Below are 22,596 nucleotides of genomic sequence, written 5' to 3' on the forward strand. Positions count from 1 at the left end.
AACAGCTTGACATCTGACTGTCAGTCATGACCTCAACAGTGCCAAGCCATTGGCCTTTCAGAATAGCCCGAGGAGGAAGTGGAAAACAAATGTGGTCAGGACCAGGTAAACGGGTCAAGACCAGGGCCTGTGGATTTTATTTTACTTTACCTTATTTTTATTAAGTAATCTCTATGCCCAAGGTGGGGCTCAAACTCACTACCCTGAAGTCAAGAGTCACATAATCTACTGACTCAGCTAGCCAGGCACCCCAGCCCCCCCCCTCCCCCCCCCCCCCCAAACAAGACCAGGTCAGGATCCATGGAAAAGAACCACACCAAGAGTTTATACAAAAACCTTTTATTTACTGTTTGTATTTCTTCTCCCCATCCCTATCCCCGATCTGGAACCCAGCTAGCTCCTAAGGCTTCCTGCTGTCTGGCTCTTGAAATTGGGGCCTTGGAGACATAGTTAGGGGTTATGAGAGGTGGGAATTTCCTCACCCAGCAGTTGTAGAAGTTGAAGGAAGCGTTCCTGCCTGGCTGAAGCTCCAGCAGCCTCCCAGTTTAGCCCCTCAAGTCAGAGGATCCACCCCCCACTGGATGGACGGGAGGAAGAGATAACACGCTTCTACACCACGCCAGGCTCTATAGCTGAACCAGTCTCTCACCTGGAGATGCAGCCAGCATCAAAAGGGTGGGGGATGGGGGAGGGATGGAGCATGCAGCAGTTCTGGGTCCTAACCAACGAACAGGGAAAAGGTTGGCCTGGTTGCACTGAAATGGGAAAGGGGAAGGAGGGTACAGGAGCACACAGGACGGGCTACTGGCCTGGGGTCGGGCCAACCGGGCACCTGTGAAGAGAGGTTATAGCCCCTACGGGAATAGGCACTTCCAGCTCCACAACCACCTGGAAGAGGGAGAAGGGAGCCCCGTCCCCACCTAGACAAAGGACTAATGACACAATAAACACATTTGGTCCGAGAGTGCCAGAAAAGGGCATCCACTGGCACAGAGAAGGGCAGCCAGCCCTCATCTGCCAGGTATGGGCCTGGCTGCCTCATTGGCTACCACAGGCCACTCTGGGTACTGTCACCCCTGCCTCCACCATCACTGCCCCCCCAGCCCCCCCAGCCCCCAAGCTCTGCAGATCTCACGACCCTGCTGCACATGGATACTGCCAGCCAGACTCCAGCTGGTGGGGCAGAAACAAGGACCCTGAGCTCCAGGGTCCTTCCCTGGATGAGGCCTGCCCGTGGAGATGTCAGGGCCCTTTCCCACAGTCCTGCTGCCCTGAGCCAGACATATAGAGCCCTCCTGGGAGGGCACTGCACCCTCAGGTGCTCTGGAAGACAAGATCCTGGGGAAGCACTCTCAGGGAGGATGAAGAACCTCAGAATGGTATTTGCTGCTCTTTCCTATCCCAGGTCCCGCTCTCCGGGCTCAGAAGTCTGAATCTGCATCCATGAGCTCTGCCTCCATCAGGTTGGTGCGGGAGTGAATGGGCCCCAGCCCCTGCCGGCAGCCCTGAGCCCAGGCCGCCGTGGGAACTGGGGCACTGGGCAGAAATGGATCCTGCAGGTGACTGGGTTCTGGGCAGAAGGGGTTGGAGACCAGGGTCCAGGCTCTCTGTCGGCAGGATTCCCCAGCTCCCCAGGCACCTGCGGCCACCAGGCACTTCTGCCGGGGCAGCTGAGGCAGTCGAGGAACAGCACTGGCCGCAGGGGCAGGGGCAGGAGCAGGGTGGTGAAGCTCAGGAGGTGGCACCAGCGGGCACACCTCCTTCTTCCTCTTCCTCCGCTTCTTCTTCCGGCCCAGGCGCTTCTCCAGCTCTGGGGAGATCTCTGCCTCAACCAGCCACAGGTTGGCTTTTTCCTCTGGGGGCACTGATGGCAGGAGAGAGAATGTGAGCCTGGGACGCTGGTCTGTCCACATCACCTGTTCTCTCCTTGGACCCCTACTTTTGAGGTCTGGGACCCACAACTCTAGATCTCTAGTGCCTCAGCCCCACACTCTACATCCTCCAGGGTCTCCCTTCTGGCAGCTGCTCGTGCTCCAGTCCCAAGAACCCCCAGACTCCATGCCCCCACCCCCCACTTCCTACAGAAGCTTGACTCCTCGTACCTGGAGTTGCCACAGGGGTGACAGACACATCCTGGGGCAGTATGGCTCCTCTCCGAGCCACCATCTTGGTGACATGCTGGGCCCAGGCAGAGGACACATCAGCAGAGGGCTCATTGAGGTCAAAGGCCAAACCCGCTGTGGGGGTAGAAGGAAAGGCTAAGGAATCATGACTGCCCCACTCCTTGGGTGACTCTAGCTCCCTCCCAGTCCACGGAGTCCAGAAAGCCCACCCAGGGAATCATAGTGATCTACCCAGTCCCAGTGATCTACCATCACTAGAGGCCAGAAATCCAGTTCCTAGAACCCAGACTTACTCTAGCCCAGGGAAAACCACTGGAGAAGACAGAAGAAGTGACAGGGAGATGACTCCTTTTGAAACCAAAGCACCAGCAAGCAGACCCAGGGGCAGAAACAGAGGGCAGAGTAGCGAGGGACGGAAGGGGGATGAGAGAGGGTGGAGTGTGTGAGGAAAGGAGGGGCTGCTTTCTTCCTTCCTGCCTTCCTGCCAGTCCATGTGTCCGTAGCAGCTTAGTGGGGAAGGGGGCCCAGGCGTTGCGGGGATCGGGTGGCTCCAGTGGAGGAAAGGGACCGAGGCTCACCCACAGGCCCGTCGTGGGAGACAGTGTGCATGCTGAAGGAGAGTTCCTGGCCTGGGTTCTGCAGCAGCTCACGCCGCTTGGAGAAGGCCTTGGCGATCATCTTGCTCTTCTTGATGCGTTTGGGCTCATCATCACTCTGCCCAGTCAACCTGAGAGCAGAAGAGATGGGGGAGGGGAAGTGGAGGAGCAGCCACTTCCCATCAAATCCTGTTGAAGACCGGCGAAGCCTTTCCCTCCAGGGAAGGAGCCTCCAGAGGGCCCCAAGTCCCTCGAGGACTCTGAGGAGAGACCTCTGCAAAGAAGTGGGCCTAGGATGCAGGGCTCCTGGATGCCCAGTACTCAAATCGCTCACATCATTCCCTTCTTAGAAGAAAGATGCTGGCGGCAGGCTCAGCACTTGAAGGGTCCTCCTGAGGACAGGAGGTGTCACCAGGGGGCAGTGGTGAGCCACACAGAAGGCAGCTTTAGGCAGCTCAAAGCAGACCCTTAGAAAACTGGTCTGCCGGTGACTGTTGAGAGACCACGGAGCAGGCGACCCTTATTGGTGGGGACACCAAGAGTGAGGGAGTAAGGCAGCGAGGTCAGAACCGGCTGGCTGCTGGCCCCACCTGCACCAGGTGCGCCTCCAGATGAGCAGCGTGGCCTTGGTCCAGACCCAGGTGCTCATGGCAATGCCGGTTCCAAACATGGCAAACAAGTTGATCTTCTCCACCAGGAGGCTGGGGCGATTCTTGATTTCACAGTCAGGAATGGGCTTCTTGGTGGGCAGCCCGATGGTCACGTTGGCCTGGCACCTGTGGTGGGGGGGTTAGTGGACAGGTGAGGCTCTCTGGGTACCCAATCAATCCAAAGACTTTAGAAAGAGCTAAGCCCCATGGCAACGATTCACAGCCCTGGGTGCTCACTAGAGTCACTTGGGACATTAGAGTTACTTTTCATAACTACTAATGCCTGGGTCGCACCCCAGACAATTAAATCACATCTCTGGGGGAGGACCAGGTATTAGTGTGGTTTAAAGCTTGCTTCCCAGACTGGAAGCTGGAGCCGTTAAGGAAGAGCCTGAGGCAGTCAGGATGTGGACTGGTGTCCATTTTAATGAGCATTGTAACTGCTATTCCTGATATCAGCTAGTGCAGCCCTTCTTTCAGTGGATGAGATGCTTCACTCTCAGATTCATCCTCATGGTGACACAAAAAAGCACAGGCAAGGCTAGCAAGTATTAATAGGTTGTTACACGTATCGTGGAGAGGTAACTACTCCGTGCAGGGCTCTATAATAAACTTTGTAAAAGAGTACGTGAGAATTAGAGTGTCTTCTGTGGCCAACACAGAGTCGTCAGAGAAGCCCAAACATGAGAGGGCTGAACAGTTAAACACACCAGCCAGACAGTGGCTCGTGCAGAGAGGAGGGCAGAGTTGAGCCGGGACAGGAGAGGTGCTTTGTCGTGTTTGCAAATTAGAGCAATTGACATCTTGGGTGCCCAGAGCAGGATGGACAGTTTCACCTGCCCGTCAGAGGCAGGTGCCTAGCAGACCCTTGCTGGACAGCAAGGAGGGCTAGGGCTGTCTGAAGTCCTGTGGCTGCCGCCCCCAAGCCCCCAGCACTGCACTCACAGCACATAGTCCCGGAAGCTGCGCTCCCACTCAGCCTGGTTGAAGAAGTCGTAGAAGTGGCAGCTGAAGGTGATGAGCACAAAGCCAAAGGCCAGGAAGCCAAAAATGCCTGTGGAGGGCCAGGGTGGGACAGAGCATTACCAATCCCCGGTGTGGGAGCAGCAGTGGGGACAAGGCGTCTGCCCCATTCAGGCCTGAAAGATGGCTGAGTCTGGGGTAAATTCATGCTAGGCTCAGTTTGCTGTATTCTCCAGAATAAGACTTGAAGGGCACTTGAGCCAACTGCGGGAGGGCCCCAGTGGGCACAAGGAAGCAGTCTGGGCACGAGCCTGAATTCTTCCATCCAAGAAGGTCCCCTTCTTTTGAGTTGCTACCACCATGACCTCTCACCCCATCCCACCCCCCATACACACACATGCCCCACAGCCTTGTCTTGTTCCCATGGCTGCTAACTTGCACCACTCACAATGCATCCTCCAAGATCCCATCCTGCAGGTCCCTCAGCCACAGAAGTGTGCAGTGTCGGACTGACCAGTACCTCGGGCCAAAGGCCCACTGGGGCCCACTCACCGAGGCGCAGCATGGTCTCGTTGATCTTGCTGGCAGCCTTCTCACTCAGCAACCCGGGATGGTTGCTCTTGATGGAAAACAGAGTCATGACTCCTGAACAGAAGAGAGATCTCAGACATTAGTGGGGTGAGGCCACTCTCCCGGGAGGGATGGAGGTGGCAGGCAGTCTCAGGTCTGATTACTCCTTTGCTGATGTAAAGCTTGGGGAAACTGGAGACACTTGAGAAATAGGGCACAGCTGGTGGCAGATGTGCTATGTACTTGGAAAGACGGGGGCAGAGCCCAGACAAACAGTCGAGAAGAGAGAGAAGGTGCCTTCGTCCTGGCCCCGGCTCCCCATAAGTAAGGCAGCCAGGTCAAAGCTGTGCTGATGGAAAAGGCAAGAAAAGAGATGTAACAACAGAGCTATGCGATAGAAATGTGTCAGCCACACCCATAAGCTCCCATTTTCTAGCAGCCTCGTTAAAAAAGTAAAAAAGATGCAAACGAAGCTGATTTCCATACCTTCCCCGAGCAATACATCATTGTGTTTTAGTAGCATTTCAATATGTAATCCACAGAACAAACTATTAATGAGACAGTTTACCTTTTGGTGTGTGCAGAGTCTTTGCAATGCAGTGTGGATTTTGTACTTACGATACATCGCAATCTGGACCAGTTTCAACACAGGTGGCCAGTGGCTACCGTACAGGAGAGCACGGGCCCGAAACCTAAATCAAAGGCCCAGACACTGGCAGAAGAGGTGGGCTGAACAGAAGGCTGACAGCACAGGGAGAGGAAACTGAAGTTTACAAAGAAAATGCAACACAAATGAGCTAAGAAGAGACGGAGGCGGCGGATCCAGACGGGGAAATTAGGGAACAGAGAATCTGTGCATTTTGTGAAAACTGTGTGTGACTATGTTCTGGGGGTAGGAGGCGGATGAGGAGCCAGAAGATGGAGCGCATGTATAAATTCAGGGTGCACACACACGACCAAAGGCCCTGAGTTGGTCCACGTGGACAGGGCGGGTTATTCACCATACAAGTGCACCGGGCCAAGGGCTGAGCGGGGGCTGGAACCCAGCTCAGGCTCTACTCCACAAGCTGTGAGCCCCGGCTCAAGGCTCTGGAGAAAGGGGCTGCCTTGCTCGGGCCAGCACAAAGGTTGCTGCAAAGGTAGCAGAACCGGCAGCTCCTAGCTCCTACTTACACAGAGCGGGTGCTCAGCGCTTTTTGCTGCCCGACTGGTGCCCGCTTGGTGCCTACTCACCTCGGATGAGGAAGTAGCCTCCCACAATGAGCACCAGGCCGATCGGGGCCAGCACGAAGCCTGCACGGTATCGGTAGTTCTTGTAACCCACAAAACAGATGCCACTCACAGAGTCCCCATCCACCTGCGGCACAAAGGGGGATGGGGGTGGGAGGGACAGAGTGGGTCACGGGCCCCCTTACCCAAGCCCACTCCACTCAGGTCCCCAGCCTCCTACCGGTCACCATACCTGGGCGACGGCAAGGATTGCCACAGTGAGGACAAACGGGAGTGACCACGTGAGCAGGTGGAAGTAGGAGGTCTTGCCGGACAGAGGCTGATAGGTGGTGCCCAGGGCTTTGAAGGAGGTGTGCCAGGCATAGGTGAGGACCACAAACCAGACGACACCAGCCATAAGGGCGTAGTACACGATGACAAAGATGATGACGCAGGACAGGGTCTCATTGGAGCTGTGCAGACATGTGGAGGGGCACTTGGGGAGGGCATTCCATATTCCCTTTATCAGCTCTCTCCACCCTGTCCCCAGAGCCTTGGCCTCTAACGTCTGGAGGTTCCCTAGGAGTCAGAGCTTGGAGGTGGGACTCAGGTCACATTCGAAGAGGTTATGGAAGATGCCCCTCTGAGCAGATGCAAACAATCACATCCCCAACACTGGATACCGTAGGCTCAACAAGGCAGAGCTGAACCCTACACTGAAATCTTCAGTTTCAAGCCCACCCTGTCCCTTTTCATTTCAGCCTTCTGTCCGTCACCCTGGCTTCTGGGTCCTCAAAACACCTACGTGGGCTCCCCGAGCCTCATGGTTCCATCTGCACGGCAGACGATCTCCCGGCGGGCGCCGTCCATGAACTGGGCCAACCAGCCGATGCTCCCCACAAAGAAACACGCATTGACGTAGAAGAGAATAACAGCAGGGTAGCGATTCGAATTCCGCCAGTCAGCCACAAATGTGGCCTAGAAGAGAGAAGTGGGATCCACTCTATGAGGTTAGGGTGATTCTGCTGCCACAGACACCTTTGTCTGAGCCCCCGAAACCCTCTTATCCAGACCCTTCCCCCAGGGACACCCCCCAAGGCATCCTCTCCCCATTCCCTCTGCCCTCACAACGCAGACAACTGTCGATCCACTTCCCACTTTATAGGCTGTGTGTTCTGGACCCCCGTTCCCCTAACCCCTCCACCTGCAGGCCTGCCCTCAGCTGACCAAGGTGAAGAGTGTGCAGAGGCCTGTGACTGCGCCGAAGGCCGCGATGTAGCTGTGCATGTCCTGGTGCTCGGCCTCAGTGAACAGCGGGTTCTGGCACTGGATCCCACATCCCTCCACGTCCTCATACCAGCTCTTGGGGTTGTCGGTCCGAACCAAGGGAGCCTCACACTGGCCCGAACTGTTGAACTTGATGTTCTGCACCTCATTCTGGCACGAGGGAAGGGGAAAAGGCAGTGCAAAAGGGAGCAGGAGGCCCAGGGGCACCCTTTGGCTTAATACGAGGCATAAGGGCAGCTTGGTAGAGTGCCTACGAGCACAGGCTGGAGATAGCTTTCCAGCTTTTGAAACCCCGCCCTGCCACTCAATGACAAACTATATCAAAAGGCTGGGACAAATTATTGGACCTCTCGGTTTCCCCACGTATAAGACAGCAGTACCTACTTCATGGTGTGGTTTAAGGGGTAAGTGAATCAATGGCTGTAAGAGGCTCTTATGGTATTTGGCAGATAGTAAATAATAATAATTAGTTTTATTACCAACATTACTGCCATTAGTATTATTATTACTTATGAGCCCTCCTTTACCACCAGAACGAGATCACATCCGTCTTGGGATCTATAGCTGTTTTACATGTGCGCGCCTGGACTCCCTAAACACACAATAAACTTCTTGGAGAGTGAGTTCCTGTCGTCATCGACCCCCGAAACTCCCCAACACCTAGCGGAGTAGGTGCTCAAAAAATATTTGTTGAACACAAGTTATCGTCTACAAATCAACAGACAATCCCTGATAGACTGGCCCCGCCAGTGAGCTTCAGTTTGGGTTTGTGGCTCATTGACCCCACGGCTGCAGATTTGGGGTCTCCCGGGAGAGAAGGCTGCGGGGCTCCCCGCCCCTGCTTCCTGTTGGGCCCTGCCCTAGGCTTGCGGCTTGCCTGTCACAGCACTCACCGGGCAGCCCTCGGGGAAGTGGTCAGGGGTACAGCGCAGGAAGTCAGGCCAGCCACGCTCCCTCTCCACAATGGCACAGGGGCCTCGGGTAGCCTGGCACAGGGTGCGGCTGGGCAGCTCCACCCGGTCATTCTCGCATTTGGGCATGTACACAGCACACAGCAGGGGCTGGATCACTGCCCAGCAGCGGGGGGCGTTCCGGAGGCCTGGAGAGAGGCAACAGTGTGGATACATTGTGGTGACACCCCTCCTCACTCTGACCCACAGCTGTTTCCCAGGCCTAGGGCAGGTCTCTTTGCCATAATGCGGGAGCTGTCAGGCACAGTGTTTCTCAACAGAGCATTTGGGCAGGAGGATCCTTTGTGCTGCAGGACTGTCCGATGTATTGCAAGACATTTAGCAGCCCTGGACTCCGCCCACTAAATCCCAGAACCCGTTAAGTCATCACGACAATTAAAAAACACTCCCCTTGCCCCTACTCCAGGGTTGGTGACTGCAAGAGGGCCTGAAGGGGAGTTTCTGGGATGCTGGTCATGTTCTATTTCTTGATCCGGTAGTGGTTAAATGTGTGTATTCACCATGTGAAGAATCGAGCTCATGACTTACGCACTGGTCTGTGTGTATGTTATAATGCAATTCAAGTTTTTAAAAAAACAGCCCCCATTTCCAAAAGCCCTGCTAGGGAGCGTTAGTGCCTCTGGCTGAGGACCCCAGCTCGACTTGCCTTGTACCTTTTCAGGGGCATCCTTAAAACCTTCCACAGGCCTCTTCCAGGGGAAAGGGAGGTTGTGGGACCCACCCCTTCCAGGGCCCATGCACTAGAACGAGATGTTGCCCCTTGCCCAGACCCCAGGATCCCTGTTCCTCTTACCAAGCTGAGGTGAAATAGAGAACAGGTAGGAGCTTAAGAAGAGGTAGTCAGGGGAGCCCAGGTACTCCAAAGCCAGAGGAGGAAACAGGAAATCAGATGGAGAGAAACAGAGGAGGCTCTGTCCAGTGCAGAGGGAGGAAACATGTTGTCAGCAAGACAGAAACAGCACCCCTGCCCCAACCCAGGCACCTACCCTGCTATCCCAGGGGCGGGGCTCACTCAGCATTCCGCCCCCATTGCCCCTCCCGAATCATCCCTGCTTCAGGAATACCGGGGTCCCTCATAAGAAGTTGTGTTAGGAAAAGCGTCTAAGGACGTGAGAGACAAACTGGCGACTGCCACACTGCCAGGCTGGGGGCAGTAGGGGCAGATAGCTGCTCTTTTTAGGAGGGAGGCAATACAGCAGAGGGATGAGGGGCAAGGACACTACAATTAGCCTGCCTGGGTCCGAGCCTTGGCTCTCCCATTTCCTGGCTGTGTGATCTCCGGCAAATTACTCTATCTCTATCTCTAGCTTCAGTTTCCTCATCTGCAAAATGGGGATTTACCTCCTGGGAATGTTGTGAAGAGTTTGATAACGCACTTGATGTGTTTAGCATGGTACCCGTCAGATAGTAAGCACTCGGGAAATATCAGCTGTCATCACTTATCTGAGACCTCTGACCGCTCACAGCTCTCACTACCACAAAGCCTATTCCAGGGGCACAGAGCAAGTTCCGGTCAAGAAGCAGTGTCCTGGGGTGCCTGGGTGGCTCAGTCGGTGGAGCGACCGACTTCGGCTCAGGTCATGATCTCACCGTTTGTGAGCTCGAGCCCCGCGTCGGGCTCTGGGCTGACGGCTCAGAGCCTGGAGCCTGCTTCGGATTCCGTGTCTCCCTCTCTCTCCGCCCCTCCCCCACTCATGCTGTCTCACTCTGTCTCAGAAATAAATAAACATTAAAAATAAAATAAAAATAAAAAAATAAAAAGAAGAAGAAGCAGTGTCCTCAGGCAACTTTCCTGAGCCTCCACTCAAATCAGAATCACCTAGGGAACCTTTATCATTCTAGAGGGAGAAACCCACTCTCAGAAATTCTGACTGAGTGGGCAGGGGCGGAGACTGCACCAGTGGTTGCCAGGGGCTGGGTAGGAGGAGAATTTGCCTACAAAGGGGCAGTAAGAGGGAATTTTGGGGTCTGATGGGCTTTTCACTATCTTGAATGCAGTGGCTGACTACATAACTCTATATATTTGTCTAAATTCATAGCGAGGTACAACAAAGAAAAAGTTAAATTTACTGGATGTTTACTGAACACTATACTTAAAAAGGGGGGAGCTCAAGAGAGTAAAATGTATTCTAGAGGAGCAGCAAGCAGCTGATTAACAAAAATATTATGCTATTTTTCTGGGTTTTGTGATATTTGCAGTGATCAACTTTTTAAAATGTGGAATTTCATTGTTTTCCTTTTTCTCGTTTTAAGTATTATATTGTACCTTAAAAATGAGGAAAAGAAAGACTATTCAATAAATCTTAAAAGACAATTGAAGAACCATCTAGGGAAAAAATGATTTGGATCCTTACCCCATTTCATAAAAATAAGTTCCAGATAAATTCAAATGACTGCATGAGTTTTAAAAATTAAAGTACCAGAAGAAAAGATGGGATGTGGTTTTTAAATCTTAAGTAGAGAAGGCCTTTCAAAGTATGACACAAAACTTGGAAGCTATGAAATAAAAGATTTTAAAAAGACTTCAGAAAAAAATAGGGTAAAAACAAAAACCATGAGAAACGCAATATACTGAGAAAATATATTTCCAATACGTATCGCAGGTAAAGAGTTAATCTCCTTACATTAAAAAAATTTGTTTTAAAAAATGGGGTGCCTGGGTAGCTCAGTCGGTTAAGCGGCCGACTTCGGCTCAGGTCATGATCTTGTGGTCCGTGAGTTCGAGCCCCACGTCGGGTTTTGCGCTGACCGCTCAGAGCCTGGAGCCTGTTTCAGCTTCTGTGTCTCCCTTTCTCTCTGCCCCTTCCCTGCTCATGGTCTGTCTTTCTCTCTCTCAAAAATAAATAAATATTTAAAAAATTTTAAAAAGAAAGAGCTAATCTCCTTATATGCCTTAAGCTCCTCCACATCAGTAAGAAATTCATGATCCTGTAAAAAAATGCGCAGAAGACAGATCTAATCCAAATGGCTTTTAAACACATTAAGAAACATCCAATCTCACTGTTAATAAACTGAAATGTGGGGGTGCCTGGGTGGCTCAGTCGGTTAAGCGTCCGACTTCGGCTCAGGTCATGATCTCGCGGCTCGTGAGTTCGAGCCCCAAGTCAGGTTCTGTGCTGACAGCTCGGAGCCTGGAGCCTGTTCGGATTCTGTGTCTCCCTCTCTCTCTGCCCCTAACCCACTCGCATTCTGTCTCTGTCTCTCTCAAAAATAAATGAAAGCATTAAAAAATAAATAAATAAACTGAATATGAAATAAAACTACAATGAGACATAATTTTTTAAACTTTTAGAGGGATACAGATCAACACATTTGAAAATGGTCTATTGACAAGAATGTCAGTGAAACTGGCACTTTCGTACATTTCGAGTAAAACAGAAATTAGTAAACACTTGGGGAGACTATTTCGCATTATCTATCAACATTTTATACTAGTGATCCCACTCCACATGTTTACAAAGCCAATACACAAGACTATTCGTTGCAGCATTGTTTGTAACAGCAGAAGAGTAGAAACTGCATGAATCCGTAGCCATCAACAGGAGACCGGCTGCATAAAATATCATAAATCAATATAATAGGACACCACACCAGGTTGAACTATTTGCACTGAAATGGAACTATCTCCAACGCATCTTATTCAATGGATTCAGTTGGGTGGGAACAGCCTGAAGAGTAGGCCACTAATGGTTGTGGGAGGAAAAACAACTAAGGACACATCTACATTTGTACACATGTTGGATGTCTCCGAAAGAACACACAAAAACCAGTGCTGATGGTTGCCTCTAGGCAGGGGAAACGGGGAGCCAGAAGCAGAAGTGAAAGGATTTAACTTTTGTTACTTTTGAGTTTTATACTATGTGCACATACTGCCTATTTTTAGAAGTAATTAAGCTTAGAAAAATAAATATGCAAGTTACTGAGATGGGGGAAGCTCCGTAGAGAAGAGAAGGGAACAAAATTGTAGACCAGAAGAAAAGGGACATCAACTTTATCTGTATTATTTTATTCCTTTCGTTTTATTAAAATACGAAACGGAGGGGGAAAAAAGACACAGGTGTTATGTCAGTCTTTGCATTTTTCTATATTCATAGACTTCTTCAATATTTGCTACAATTTAAGCTCTGAAAATGACTTATTTTTTATTTTTCTATTTTTTTAATGTTTACTTGTTCTCGAAAGAGAGAGAGAGAAAGACCATGAGCAGAGGAGGGGCAGAGAGGGAGACACAGAATCCAAAGCAGGCTCCAGGCTCTGAGCTGTCAGCACAGAACCCAACGCAGGGCTCGAACTCACATACCACGAGTTCATGACCTGAGCCGAAGTCAGATGCTTAACCAACTGAGCCACTAAAATGACTCTTTATGTGCTTCTGGTGATCAGTCAAGTTGAAAACCATTGTTCTGAGATTGGTTTAACATTAGGAAATTCAATCAATGCAATTTACCACATTAGCAGATTAAAGAATAAAATCATATGATATCAATAGATATAGAAGTAGTTAATAGAATCCAACATGCAACCATGATAAAAAGAACAATAGGCAAATTAAGAATAAAAGAACAGTTTCTTTTTTTTTTTTTAATTTTTTTAACATTTATTCATTTTTGAGACAGGGAGAGACAGAGCATGAACGGGGGAGGGTCAGAGAGACGGAGACACAGAATCTGAAACAGGCTCCACGCTCCGAGCTGTCAGCACAGAGCCCGACGCAGGGCTCGAACTCACGGACCGCAAGATCATGACCTGAGCCGAAGTCGGCCGTCCAACCGACTGAGCCACCCAGGCGCCCCAAAAGAACAGTTTCTTAATCTGATAAAATGTAACTACAAGAAACCTACACCAAACAGCATATGTAATGGTGAAGGGTTGAAAAACTTTAGAATACAGAAAAAGTCAAAGATGAGGGTTGCTGCTACAATTACCACTTCTATTTAACAATGTACTGGATGTCTTAAGTAGTGCATAAGGCGATAAAGGTACATAAATAAAGGCTTCGAAAAGATACATGGCTTGAAAAGGGAGACATCAAACTCATTATTCACAAATGAGATGACTGTGTATATAATAATCAATTTACCTAGTTTACTGGATTCACAATCAATTGCATTTCTATACACCAGCAACAAACAGAAAATGAAATGGTACAGGGACTATTCATAATAGTATTTTAAAAATCAAGTACCTAGGACTAAATCTGACAAATGACATTTAAACTCTGCACAAAACTGCAAAACAATTGAGAAAATGAAAGAATATCTAAATAGATGGAAATATATAGTGAAATGATAGGAAGACTCAATACCATAAAGATGTCTTTTTTTTTCTTCAAATTAGTCTGTATCCTCAGTGTAATCTCGATCAAAACCACCAACACCTATTTTTATATTAAAATACAAAAGGTCAAGGAGAGCTCAGACTCTATGAGATACTGCTGTATTATAAATACTATACTATACTATACTATAAGTATTAATAAGAACAGGGGAGGTTCTTGGCTTGGAACTCACAAACGATTCTTTTTTTTTTTTTTTTTTTTTGACGTTTTATTTATTTTTGAGACAGGGAGAGACAGAGCATGAACAGGGGAGGGTCAGAGAGAGGGAGACACAGAATCTGAAACAGGCTCAAGGCTCTGAGCTGTCAGCACAGAGCCCGACGCAGGGCTCAAACTCACGGACCGTGAGATTGTGACCTGAGCCGAAGTCGGCCGCTCAACCGACTGAGCCACCCAGGCGCCCCCACAAACGATTCTTTTTGTTTTTTTTAAGTTTATTTATTTATTTTGAGAGTGACAGAGATGGCACGAGTGGGGGAGGGGCAGAGAGAGAGAGAGGGAGGGAGAGAGAGAATCCCAAGCAGTCTCCACACCGCCAGCGCGGAGCCTGATGTGGGGTTCGAACCCACAAAGTCGTGAGATCATGACCTGAGCTGAAACCAAGAGTTGGACGCTTAACCGACTGAGCCACCCAGGTGCCCCTGGAACTCACAAACATTCTTGTAGAGAATTTAGGGGCCCATGAACCTGCACCGGAAAAAAAATTACATCTAACAGAAATTTAGCCTTTCCTTCAATTATGAATGTAAGCCACATACCACAGTGACGTTATCAATACTTGTGTTTTTGTCACAGATATTTTGTTACAGATAATCTCAAAACACTGTTACTGTTCATCACAGCCTTGACATTATGGTGGTTATCAAACACATACTATATCTTACTTAGTGTATTAATAAAGAAGCACATATATATTAGATCACAAATTTGTTTTAATATATTTGATAACTATAGTTCAATATAGTTCATTTCCTTTGAAATCTTATATGCTCCTTTTCAATCCTATGTGTTTTACCTTATAAACTTAAAAATATTATACTGAGAAGGGGTCCATAGGTTTTACCAGACTGCCAAAGAGGTTTATAGCACAAAGAAGATGAAGAACCATGCTATAATTAAGATGGTGCACACTGGCAAAGAATAGACAAAATAGAGCTATGGAACAGAATAAAGATCCCAGAAACTAGGGGCGCCTGGGTAGCTCAGTCGGTTAAGGATCCAACTTTGGCTCAGGTCTTGGTCTCGCGGTTTGTGAGTTCGAGCCCCGCATCGGGCTCTGTGCTGACAGCTCGGGGCCTGGAGCCTGCGTCGGATTCTGTGTCTCCCTCTCTCTCTGCCCCTCCCCTGCTTGCACTCTGTCTCTCTCTCTCTCTCTCAAAAACTAAATAAACATAAAAAAATATTAAAAAAAGAAAAGATCCCAGAAACTAAAGATATCTGGACACTTGATTTATGGCAGAACGGTGGAGAAAGGATATTCCTTTAAAAAAAAAAAAAAATGATGCTGAGGCAATATGTATGAAACTAGTGAATTATATGTCTATAAATTGAAAGTAAAATCTAAAAAGTGCTGTTTTGTTTTTGAGTAGGCTCCGCACCCAGCATGGAGCCCAATGCTGGGCTCGAACTCAAGCGACACTGAGATCAAGACCCGAGCTGGTGTCAAAAGTCAGATGCTGTTCTAAGCCACCCAGGCACCCTTAAAACGTTTGGAGAAGATAACATAAGAGAGTAAGTTCATGACTTTGTGGTATAAAAGGACTTTTTAAAATAAGGCCCAACAGGGACTCCTGGGTGCCTCAGTTGGTTGGGCATCTGACTTCGGCTTGGGTCATGATCTCACAGCTCATGAGTTCAAGCCCCGCATCGTGCTCTCTGCTGTCAGTGCAGAGTCCACTTCAGATCCTCTGCCCCCCTCTCTCTGCACCTCCCCTGCTCACATTCATTCTCTCTCTCTCAAAAATAAATAAGCAGTAAAAAACAATAAAAGATAAAAGAAGACACAATAAGAACTAATCATAAAAAGTCTTATAAATGACTACCTTAAAGCACAGAACTTCTTTTAGCAGAAGGCACAAAGAAAATAAAGAGGCAAGCCAAAGAAAACAAAACAGTTTCGATGCATAAAATCAATCAAGGACTCAACTCTAGCATAAATAAAGAAGTCCTACAAATCTTCTGAAAATGAGCGCCCAAAGGAAAACGGGGGCGCACGGGGAGCTCAGTTGGTTAAACGTCTCCCTTCAGCTCAGGTCATGATCTCACGGTTCATGGGTTCGAGCCCCACATTGGGCTCCGTGCTGTCCACGCGGAACCCACTTTGGACCCTCTGTCCCCCTCTCTTTCTGCCCCTCCCCCCCTCACACTCTCTCTTTCAAAAATAAATAAATAAAAATCTATTTAAAAAAAAGAAAAATGGGGCAGAGATTTGAACAGACATTTTACAAAAGGAAGAATCCAAGTGGGCAGTAAACATTTGACATGGTGCTTAACCTCACTAGTAATCAGGGAAATGCAAATTAAAACCACAAATACATACCACAATATAGCCACCAGACTGGCAAGAATTTTACATGGTGACAATACCAAGCATCAGGAATCATGTGGGCACTGGTGACTCTTCTACACGATTAGTGGGGACCACATTGGTGGAACCACTTTGGAAAACTGTTCCATATTACCTAGTAAAGTTGAAGGTACGCAATTATCTAGTTATTCCATTCCTCTGAGTATGTACCTAGGGAAACTTGAGGCGGGTGAACCAGGATATACTTAGAAGAATACTCACCGCCATGTTGTTCACAGTGGCCAAAAACCGGAGACAACTTAAATGTTTAACAATAATAAGATGGATTAATAAATTGTGATGTATTCTACAATGGAACACTATTCGGCAAAGACAAAAAACGACCTGCACTAACATGGATGAATCTTACAAAACAAGGTATAGCAAAAGAAGCAAGACAAAAGACAGAAGAATACACATATCACAATTTGTCTAAAGTTCAAAAACACTCAAAACTAAAATATACTGTTTAAGGATTCCAAAACTAGGTGACAAAACTATAGAGGGAAAAGGAAATGATAATCCAAAACATTAGGGTAGTGGTTACTTCTAGAAGAAAAGAGAGGGAGACGTGATTGAAAAAGACAAAGGGGAGCTTTGGGGGGGGGGCCCACCATGATCTGGTTCTTGACTCAGGTGTCACTTTATAATTATTTGATATTAAGTGCCCCTGTGTTTTATGCACCTTCTGCATACATGCAGCATTTCACAGTTAAAAAGTTAAAAATCTCGTGGCCCTTGGCTGGCTCAGTCGGTGAAGTGTACAACTCTTGATCTCAAGGTTATGGGTTCAAGTCCCACCTTGGTTGTAGAGATTACTTAAAAATACAATCTTTATTGAGGCACCTGGGCGGCTCAGTCAGTTGAGTGTCTGACTCTTGACTTCAGCTTGGGTCATGATCTCGAGGATTGTAAGTTCCAGCCCCACATCGGGCTCTGCACTGACAGCAGATTCTCTGTCTCCTCTCTCTCTGTCTCTCTCTCTCTCTCTCTCTCTCTCTCTCTCTCTCTCTCAAAAATAAACTTTAAACAAAAAAAGAAAATCTTTATAAATAAATAAATAAATATTAAAAATCTAAAGGAAAATTAAAACTCGAGCCAGTAGGTGCTTTCCTGTATTTTCATCCTTTCCAAACGTACATATCTTAACTGATTCTGATCACCAGCCAGGTTTGGGAAAAGCTCTAAGGAAATTCTTTCCGGTCTGCCCCTGCAAACAACCCACCGTCACCAACAACATCCCTCCTCTCATCGCTCAACCAGATTGTCTTGAGAGGAAAAGAGAGATTCCTCCCAGAATTCTCTGGCTCTTTTCTCCTGGCTGCTCCCGGCTGAATGACAAGGCCACACACCCCTGTGCACACACAGAGCACAGCGGTGGTCAAGGAGGCTACGTGCTGGCTGTCAGGGGCCTATTTCCCTCCGCAGCCACAGGTCTCTGCTTTCTTGCCCCATTTACCAAACCAGATTTGGCCCAAGGTGGACTGTGGCCTGGATATTATATTTGTCTGGTCAGCTTGGAATGCCTGAGAAGAGACATTTCAAGCTGTAATGGGGAAAGATGCTGAGTGCCTGAATGAGCCCAAGTCCAAAGGGTTGAAAGATACAGGAGGGACCTGAGCTCTTTACAGATCCAGAAAGTAGTCCAGCCTGGGCTATAAACTTCCTCACTCAATGGCATACTTCCAAAAGGCTCAGCAGTCTGGGCCGAGGAATAACACAGTGGCCGCTCTCTTCAGCAACTCCTATTCCAGATCTGCTGGTAATCTCCACATACATGTCCACTGAGCACCTCTAATTCACATGGCCGAACTGAACCCAGGCTTTCTTCCTAAGCCTACTCCTCCTCCAGCATTCCCAGCTTAGTGGAAGAGAACGATATCACCTTCCCCGCAAGCCTGAAAAACCTACATCCTCCTGCTCACTCTTGCCTTCCATCTAACTCATCAGCAATCCCATGGGTTCTAGCTCTAAAATTCTGGGATCTGTCCACTTCCTCCAGCCTGCTGCCCCATCCTCTCTCACCTGGATCTCCACCTCCATCATGGCCACCACCATCTCTTACCTGGAATACCATCTCTTAAACAAGCAACCAGGCTCCATGCCTCCCCTCCTCCCATGGCTTCTTCACACAATACTCAAAGAGATCTTTCTAAAATGCAACGGTGATTACATCTCTCCCTTGCTCAAAAGCTTTTAGTGGCTCCTTATTATCTCCTGGATAACATCCAAACTTCTTAATATGGGGTATGAATCCCTTTATTTTCTAACTGCCTAGGTCTTATCTCTTATAATTCTATCCCTCACCTACTTTGATCCAGCTCTACTAAAATCGTATACTCCTAAAAGTCGTAAGCCCTCTCACCTCACCTTTGCATGCCGTCTCCTCTTCCTATTCCTTTCTATCCTACCTTTTCTTGGCCCAGAGAATTCCTACTTGTTTCTCAGATCATAGGTTAAATGTCAATTCCTCTGGGGGGTCTTCCCTTGCTCCCCAAAGCCCTCTGTGTTCCTTCAGCACCCTACCCTGTCACAATGCCTCTCCCAGGAAATGCTAAAGCTGTTTGTGTCTTCCCCTTGATGGCAGGAATCACGTCTGTATTCCTCGTCTTTACGTGCCCCAGAACCTGATCCAGGCTGACACGCAGCAAGCACCCAATGCCTAATTTAATGAATGAGTGGATGGCTGTGTACTCAGAACTCCGAGGCTTTAAAAAAAAAAAAAAAAAAGCAAAGAACAAGTCTCTACCTTCAAGAGGTCACAGATGAAGACAACCTAGATCATTTTCATCCTTTACCCACAAAAATACCTCCAAGAGCCAGGTGACACTGACCACCTGGACATGGTCAAATCAAGACCACTAACTCGGGACGGGAAAAGTCACTCACCAGAGGCTCCCGGCTAAAGGCCTGTCTGTGATTCTTACACTTGGCTCCGATCTACTCCACCCGCCACCGACCCCACCGCCCAGAACATCTAGCAGAAAGACCCAAAGCAGAAAGAACAGCTAGAATACACTTGGGAACGTAACTGAGCTGAGGGATGATGGCAGCAGAGAAAAAATTCCGAATGAACTAAAAACCTGAGCCCCAGGCTGGCACCTCTACAGGACCCTACTCCACCGGAGGCACAGCTAGTAAGGATCGAAACCACACAGCCAGCAGATGGTTCTAACTCCTAAACTTCCCTGCTAAAACACTTCTGCCTTGCTCAGCGGCTGCTATCAGGAATACGGACTGGAAAGAGGTCCAGACCCTTCCTCCTTGATTTGATGGTAACTACAGAAGGGCAGCATCACACATGCTTTTAACTTAGGAGAATTCAACCATGGGCCCCTGCAAAATAACTAAGTAGAGAGAGGAGGGGCGGGGGGATATCCTCTCAGTGTGAGCAACTTAGAACTGGGTGAGATTCTCGTGCTGAGATTTGTATTTTCCACACGACTGGCTCCTAAACACAAACCTTCTCAGAGAAATCTGTTTACACCTTTCTTTTGTGTTCCTTTTTTTAATTCTTTCAGTCTTCTGCTCTTTTGCATTTACGTAACTTTAAGGACTAAAATTATAGTTTCTACGTATGCCCCTTCTTATATACTATACTATATGTTACACATTTATACAAACATATTACCATAAAAAGAATATATATGCAAAAATTACCTACACCTTATGTTATGGTAGTTTATGAACTTTTCAAAGCTGCTGTTGATTACACATGGTTTCTGCCTACACGCTGCCTTTAGAACCTGATACCCACTAAGGATGTAGGTCCACCAAGGGTACCATCTTCCACGTTCCTCTGGCATCTGCCAGAATGATACCAGGCCAGGAATGATAGGGCTTTGTCCAACATTCAGCAAAGACTCAGAACTCTAGTGGCCAAGTTGACAATGACAGGCAGCCTATATCTCGGCTCCCTGCTTCAGGATCATCACCAGCCCCCAGGGTGGAACCGAGATGTAGGGCACCCAAGGCCTGCCATAAGAAGGAGCTTGCCAAGTTGGCTCCTGACTTTTGATTTTCTTTTTCATGGACAGCTTTGAAATCACACTGACTAGAAGCAAGGGCTGACAAAACCAGTTCCCTTCCCCAACCCCCCTTCAGGGCCCTAACCCAGAGGAGTGACAAGTGGGGAGATCATCCACTCCACACTGCTAAGGAAGGATTTATTTGGGTTTTTTAGGCCTGGCCATAATCCTAACCTCAGGTTGAGGGCTTTGGGACTTCAGGCCACTATGGAAGTATCCACAGGCTCTCAATATCCCGGGCTTAAGTGTCCTTCTGCAGCCCTGACCAGCCTGAGGATCCAAATTTCCAAAGAATACACAAATAATCCTTAGAATAGTCTCATTGCTTCACGACCTCAGAAAAGGATCAGAGTCCCCATTTTTCAGACGAGGAAAGGGTGAAATCTGTAATAGCAAGACAAGATCACCGTTTTCTGGACTTCCTGTCTCCCCAAACAAGATTTCTGGAAATTTCTGGTTAACTTTTAATTACTCAACACCAGGGGGTTTCTTATCCATCTCAAATTTCACTCAACTCTTTCCCCCCCATCCTGTCCTTCAATGCCTAAACCTTCTAGCCCATCTTTCCTCTTCAACTCCACTTCCCGGTTTCCCTTCCAAGATCTAAACACCTCCTTGAATCCTCAGGGGCTCCGCTCTCAGAGCAGCGCTTACGAGGAGCAGCTCCACTTCTTAAGAAACATCCTTTCCCGAGGCTCAGAGCCCCTGCCTCATGGGCCCCTCATTCCCCCGCATCCTTTGCGCACCCACCCTGCTCAGGCCTTTTGTGACCGGCTCCCTCAACCGTCTCGCCTCACCACCGACGGTCCCAACCTGCTTACAGCCGGCACCCAGTTTCAGACTGTGTTCCTCCACCTCTCCCGGGTGCAGCCCTTGCCCTCGCCAACGTTCAGACCTGAATCTATTCTTGCCCAGAGTCCCGCATCCCACCACCGCAACCCCGGCTCCGGCTTCCGCGCGCTTACCCGACCAGAGCACGAGCTTGCCGTGCGCTTCTTCCTGGGAGTCCGAGTCCCCGGCCAGCAGAGTGGAGGTGGCCCCGTAGGGCAGCGCCGAGCCCAGGCACACGTTGTAGCGTAGCGGCTCGCAGGGGGCTGCCCGGCCGCAGTGGCTCAGCAGCGGCGGAGGGCCGGTCACGGCCGCGCTCCTTCTCGCGCTCCCGCCCGCGCTCCGCGGCCCAGGCCCAGTCGCGTTCCCGCTCAAGGCCGCCCCCCGGCCTGGGCCCCCCAGCAGCAGCAGCAGCAGCAGCAGCAGCCCCAGGAGCAGGATCCCTGGCCCCAGTGCGAGGCGGGCAGCGGCCATGGCCAAACCCGCCAACTCAGCAGAAGCCCCGGCGCCCCCGCCCGCTCCCCGGAGCCCCCCGGCCACACACGCAACCCTTGGGGCCGCGGATGTGGCTCAGGCGACCTGTGCGCCCGGCGAATCCGGTGCCGGGCCCCCTCGCACGCTCCGCGAGCCGCGGGCCCTCGGCGCCCAACTTCGCAAACTTTGGAACCCGGGGCCCATGTTGGGCGGCGGAGGCCCCGGCCGGGATGCACAACTCCCTACTCTTTCTCCGGGCAATCCAAGTTGTCTTCAGCCCCGGGAGCCCCCTGGGCCCCCAATCTCCAGCCCCATTCCCTCTTAAAACTATCTTCCAGCCCCGCGATGGAGGCCAGGCGCGGGCAGGCGGTGGGGGATAGCTCCCCGGCTTCGCCTCTGCGCCAGCCCCGCGGCCCAGCCGCCACCTTCGCCCGAGCGCGCCGCAGACCCCCGACTTCTCCCCACCGACTCCCCGGCTCCTTTGTTGCTCTAGCTCGCTCGGCTCTCTGGAATGCACGGGCCTCGCGGAGCCAAGCCCGGCCCCACCTCCGCCACGGCTTGGGGAGGGACTGGCAGAGGGAGGGAAGAGGAGGGGAGGGGATGCGAGAGAGGAGGAGCGCTAGCTTCAGTGTCCCGGGCGCCCGGAGGGGCCGGGACCTGGGGGCTCTGGGGACCCTGTTCGCCGCCCTGGTGCAAGAGATGCGAGGAAATCGTGGCTGGGAGCCGCAACCAGACTCAGCGGGCACCTGATCGGCCTGAGGATCTTTCGACTTGGCCGTCTGCAGGGAATAGATAGACTCTTCTGGTTTACAGTGGGAGACACGGACGGAGTGGGGGTGGGGTGGGGTGGGGTGGTGTCTGAAGTCAGCGGAAGACTCTTCTACATCCTTGCCCAGTCCCCCAACCCCGCCAGTTTTTTCTGGTTTTGGTTAAATCTTTCATCTTGTCCCGGGGCCCCATGGATGAGAACCAGGGTTTGGGGGACTCGCTTAC

The 22,596-nt window shown here is 49.9% G+C and overlaps 1 protein-coding gene across 2 annotated transcripts; it reads right to left on the reverse strand.

The window, feature by feature from the left end:
- Positions 1-323: 323 nt before the first annotated feature.
- SMO (smoothened, frizzled class receptor) lies at positions 324-21,605 on the reverse strand. Of its 2 annotated transcripts, none has more exons than XM_027075441.2 (12): positions 21,267-21,605; positions 8,292-8,497; positions 7,339-7,548; positions 6,917-7,089; positions 6,365-6,584; positions 6,136-6,259; positions 4,885-4,977; positions 4,315-4,423; positions 3,310-3,495; positions 2,702-2,850; positions 2,103-2,237; positions 324-1,864 (listed from the first exon to the last, which is right to left on the reverse strand). In XM_027075441.2, the coding sequence occupies exons 1-12, from the start codon at positions 21,601-21,603 to the stop codon at positions 1,422-1,424; spliced, it is 2,385 nt and encodes a 794-aa protein (XP_026931242.1). In that variant the 5' UTR covers positions 21,604-21,605; the 3' UTR covers positions 324-1,421. The 2 variants fall into 2 exon arrangements, with proteins under 2 accessions (XP_026931242.1, XP_053074069.1); XM_053218094.1 differs by lacking the exon at positions 21,267-21,605 and adding an exon at positions 16,247-16,808.
- Between the last annotated feature and the right edge of the window lie 991 nt (positions 21,606-22,596).

The sequence above is a fragment of the Acinonyx jubatus genome, chromosome A2 (genome assembly GCF_027475565.1).
Source record: "Acinonyx jubatus isolate Ajub_Pintada_27869175 chromosome A2, VMU_Ajub_asm_v1.0, whole genome shotgun sequence".
In the NCBI taxonomy this organism is placed as follows: Eukaryota; Metazoa; Chordata; class Mammalia; order Carnivora; family Felidae; genus Acinonyx; species Acinonyx jubatus.